The sequence below is a fragment of the Branchiostoma belcheri genome, unplaced genomic scaffold, assembly GCF_001625305.1.
Source record: "Branchiostoma belcheri isolate BF01 breed outbred unplaced genomic scaffold, Haploidv18h27 scaffold9, whole genome shotgun sequence".
Classification (NCBI taxonomy): Eukaryota; Metazoa; Chordata; class Leptocardii; order Amphioxiformes; family Branchiostomatidae; genus Branchiostoma; species Branchiostoma belcheri.
Window position 1 is genome coordinate 1,469,412 of NW_017804575.1, and position 5,256 is coordinate 1,474,667.

Consider the following 5,256-nt stretch of genomic DNA (forward strand, 5'->3'; position numbering starts at 1 on the left):
GCTACCGTCAGAAGCTATTGGTACTCTCCAAGCAGAGATTTATGTTTTGGGTTAGTTTTGGCGTGTTTTTAGACTTTTTTTATCGGGGTTTCTTTTTTGCACTGGAATTTTTCTTTCACCCAGCCCAACCAATGAAAGAAAAATTCCCGTGCAAAAAAGAAACCCCGATAAAAAAAGTCTAAAAAACATGCCAAGATAACTCAAAACCCAAACCTCTGCTTGGAGAGTAGTTAGTAGAGGCTCTCTTGAACACACGTATGAATCAATAGTTGACTGACTGTTCTCTTAGTCGATCTCCTCTCGTCCTGTTTATTTTTTTCTGCCAAACGGGAAAAGGTCAAGTACTCTCATACAAGTGTGACGTCATTTACATGTAGTGACGAACAAAAATCCTCGTCAGTTGTTTTCCTATGCAGTGGTAGAAATTCTTTTTTTTTTCAGTGTTCTGCAATACTGCAGAATGTCGAAATTTTGTTCTGCAATTCGAAAATACTTTCTGCAAATACACACATAAAAGTACGGATCTACATGTAAACCCATGGAATATGCAAAATTGCATGCTGGCAAACCCTCACATGCAGTTTGAAAAATACATGCAAAATTAGTACTTGTATATTATACAGTAGGTAGTAAGCACAAAAGCAGAACCCCTAGCCTGATTTTTGCAGTCTGCAAAATTGCAGGTTTCTTAATTTTTCTTCTGCAGTGTCTTTTGAAAATGTCTCCGTATGCGTAGCAGGCTTACTTATAGAACTGGGGGTTTGGTGGTCTTCGGCGGTTCAAAAACGGAGGTAATTCAACCAGGCCGGCTATATTGTCTATGTGCAATCAGAAAATAGCACATAAAAGCTCCCAAGAATCCTAAAGACCCCCAAAACCCTCAGTTTTTGGCATGCTGTGGAGGCTAACTGCAGATGGGTAGTGCCATGAAAGTAAAGGAATAAATGCCATAGCTCGGACACACTCGTGTCACACGTGTGTGCACATTAAAGCCTGTGAAATTATCTGCCCGTAAATCCCGGTATAAAAGGTTCAGCCGCCGCCATTACGGCATGATTTAACCTTCCGAGTTCAGCTATGAAGGTCGTTTACATACAGCGCTGCATTCATTGCAGACGTTTTATAAATTATATCTAGCTTTAAAATACTACTAGCCTTCTTTGCAGGGATGGTATACTAGCTATAGGGTTGGCGGCCGGAGCGTCTAATGCTTGCGATGTACGTTTGATCAGAAGATCGTGTTGAAACGCCTGCAAAGGTAGCCTCAGCTGTAGCAGGCTTATAGAACTGGGTCTTCGGCTGTTTTCTGATCAGCCCAGTTCTAAAACGGCTATGCTGTCTATATGCAATCGGAAATTAGCACATACAAGCTCTCAAAGACCCAGAAGACTCCTAGTCTCCACCAGGCTTCTTTTGCAGGCTGAATAAATCGTAGAAATCGGTCTAAAAGGGTATTAATTGGCGAGAGAAGGTAGCCGGCCATCGACGATCCAATCAGCCTGCAAAAGAGGTCTGGTGGAGACTAGAAAACTCCCAAAAACCCGTTTTTGGCATGCTATGGAGGCTATGCAAAGGAGCCTATGAAAATACGTCACAAAACGGTTTGACCAAAAACGATAAAACAGAAGTTTTCATTTTTTTAAACACATTCTGTAAGATACGAAGGTGAGCTCATGTAGAATAAAAAAAGAGTCTAAACACAGAACCATAACGGAACGTAATTAAAGTTGACACAAATGTCATTGCTTCTATTGTTAGCCGGGTTCACGGGAAACGCCCAAAGACGACTTCAGCCCCTGTAATACAGAGAATAAACAGGAACTGTAAAACGGGGATTAAGACTATGAAGAGTATGTATTATTAATAAGTACTGTACTCAGACGTGGTCCGTACGGTCCCTAGGGATGTCACGGGGTATCCCCCTGAGAGCGCTTATCATGATTGAGCCTCACAAAAAATCATATCTGAAATACTAATTCAGACAAGGGAACAATATGTGAAAGGAATTCAGTATGTCATTTTTGGTTTTTGTTGTTCGTAATTTTGGAATGCATGGGATATATATGAAAGAATGTCCAGACGTACGAAATTGATTCAATGATTGTAAAAGCTCATTCTCATCCCATATTAGCCGTACAATCTTTGTACTAGGCAGTATAAAATTGTAGTTATGTACCAGAAGATACCATACTTTGTACCCTGTACAATTATCATAAAATAACTTGTTATGACGTTATAATTACGGCGTACTGACTTAGAAAATTGTACTTCTAAACGATTGCCATAGGAATGTACTAAAACTACTACAGAGGAAAATATTCCTAAAAAATACCTTTGGTAATTAAATAATATTGCTTCTATTTTGGATTGATAAGAACTGATATAGGCGTACTCATGAATATATTCATCGCTTTGTGGGTACATGGAATAGCCGAGGTAGTGATCATTGGTTTCAAATGAACAGAAATGCTACAAAACGGCAGCACAGTAAACTTTAGTTGTGAAACAGTAATCAACATAAGTGGTCTGAGTACAGAACTTTATTTACATCACTATAGTATGAAAGACACCCGTAGTGAATCTGATTGAATACTAGTAATTCCTTTGTTGTTTAAATGCTAGTTGATAAAAGTAATTTTGTTTTAAAGGAGTACAAAGTCTAATTTGTATATTGTCTGCTAGTTTGACGATATATTTTGCAGAATTTAAGAATTTTGTGTGCCCCATGCCCTATCGTAGGTACGAGGACCTCCACGTTTAAGTGCACATATGAAGAGGAGGCTACCGGGCCTTGTACACTGCAGCCCAACAGTGGATGGTCAGTCAAGACCACGGGAGAAGTGGACATCAGCGGTGACCACACCACAAACACCACAGGTGAGATGCTTCCCTTTTAATTAACGATTTCAAGAAGAAGGCTGTCATTAGAAATGGTTGAGAAACAAGGTTATCTACAATACCATTCAATAAAAAAAATAATGGGGACCTAGTACGAAACATTGAGGAACACCCAGCACAAATGCTACATTTTTGTTTTTGTTTTGGTCAAATGCGTCATGAATTAAAATACCATTGAAGAAAAGAAAAAAAAAATAGGGGGGTCTAGTACGAAACCTTGAGGAACACCCAGCACAATTGCTACAATTTTTTTTGTTTGGTGCAAATGCGTCATGAATTTGAATACCATTGAAGGAAAGAAAAAAATAGGGGGCCTAGTACGCCACCTTGAGGGACACCGAGCACAATTGCTACAATTGTTTTGTTTGGTGCAAATGCGTCATAAAGTTCAATACCATTGAAGAAAAGAAAAAAATAGGGGGGCCTAGTACACAACCTTGAGGTACACCAGCACAATTGCTACAATCTCTTTGCTAGATGCAAGTGCGTAATAGATGCTTACTTTGCTGTGCGTGTGTGAACATTCTCGCTTCGCCAAGTGCATGTGTGCTGGGTCTCAACGACCTAATGAAAGTGTCCTAGACGCGGGAGGGCTGGGCAAATAGTTACAGGGGAGTACTCTACCCACGCGGGTCAACACCGGGAACAAAGGGTATTACAGTTCCAATAACGGGCATTGTTCCAAGCAGGTGGGACAAATGTACCTTGAAATCAGGACAGGTGTGCTGACAATCAACTCAACGGCACACCAAATCAAGGAGCCAGCCTGTAATTATCCCTGAGACCTTTATTACACCTTAGAGGCCTATCGTTAGAAATATGGGTGTATCAAGCTAACACTGTCTTTCTGATCGAAATGAACTCCTGTCGTCTTGGGAACCATATTTCGTATCCAGGCAGGGGTGTTGTGACGTCATTCATTTGCATGATTGGGAATTTTCAATTTGCCCGAATCGTTATTACACCCGATATATTTGATGTTGCTGAAAAGAATGTTCTCTTGTTAGAGGAACGTTTGAATAGTGCACCATTGAACTGGTAGCCCGTAAAATATTCTGAACGTTTGAAACTGTACGATATTGTAGCTTAGACCCCCTTTTCACTAGAGGCCTAAGTACTATGTACGACCGCTGGGAGGCTAACTTGACAGTTCTCTCAAGGATTTCATCGATAAGGAAATATTGTTTTAAGGGTTTGCGTGTTTTGTTGTCATCTAAATCATACTTTAACATTTAGCAACATATTCTAGTATGAAAGCAAGGGTCACGTAAATCTAATTTTGTGTATATGATTGCTGCACGGTAGCTCAGAGATCACCATGTAGTGGAAAGTATAACCTGGTTATACAGTATATCGTGGTTGGGGCGGGTTTTCTTCGGGGCTGCTGAAGCTCTTCCCCGGCCGACTCAGCTAGGTTCCCCGGTAGGTTTTTCACGGCGGGCGTTTGATTAGCCCCACCCGGCGTGCAAACCTCTTACCTGGGCGGGGGGAAAACTATTAGAGCCCCGAAGACAGCCTGCCCCAACCACGATAGACTGGATCCCATGCTATGGAAAGTAGGGCCTTCCTAGCCTCTACCAGGCACCGCGGATCGCTGGAAAAATAGTAGAAATTTGCCGAAATAAAGGGATAGTGTACCAGAGAAGATTCAGGGCCATAGAAGCCAAATTGGAGCTTCTATGGCCCTGGATCTTCTCTGGTATACTATCCCTTTATTTTGGCCAATTTCTACTATTTTTCCAGCGATCCGCGGTGCCTGGTAGAGGCTAGCTTAGACCCCCTTTTCACTAGAGGCCTATATACATGTACGACCGCTGACATGCAGGCTAACTTGACAGTTCTCTCAAGGATTTCATAGATAAGGAAATAAGGGTCTGCGTGTTTTGTTGTCTTCTAAATGAAATCATACTTTAACATTTATCATCATATCTAGTATGAAAGCAAGGGTCACGTAAATCTAATTTTATGTATACAGTTGCTTCACGGTAGCTCAGAGATCGCCATGTAGTGGAAAGTATAACCTGGCATCTATCCAGTATATCGTGGTTGGGGCGGGTTTTCTTCGGGGCTGCTGAAGCTCTTCCCCGGCCGATTCAGCTAGGTTCCCCGGTAGGTTTTTCACGGCGGGCGTTTGATTAGCCCCACCCGGCGTGCAAACCTCTTACCTGGCGGGGGAAAACTATTAGAGCCCCGAAGACAGCCTGCTCCAACCACGATAGACTGGATTCCATGCTATGGAAAGTATGGCCTTCCTAGCCTCTACCAGGCACCGCGGATCGCTGGAAAAATAGTAGAAATTGGCCGAAATAAAGGGATAGTATACCAGAGAAGATCCAGGGCCATAGAAGCCACGTGGGT

General features: G+C 41.9%; 1 protein-coding gene across 1 annotated transcript in view; it reads left to right on the forward strand.

Annotated features, from left to right (window-relative positions):
- LOC109487881 (MAM and LDL-receptor class A domain-containing protein 2-like) overlaps positions 1 to 5,256 on the forward strand; it is a 33,778-nt gene that overhangs the window by 4,217 nt on the left and 24,305 nt on the right. The window contains 1 exon segment of the mRNA XM_019791988.1: positions 2,740 to 2,877. Within this exon segment, the coding sequence (XP_019647547.1) occupies positions 2,740 to 2,877 (138 nt within the window).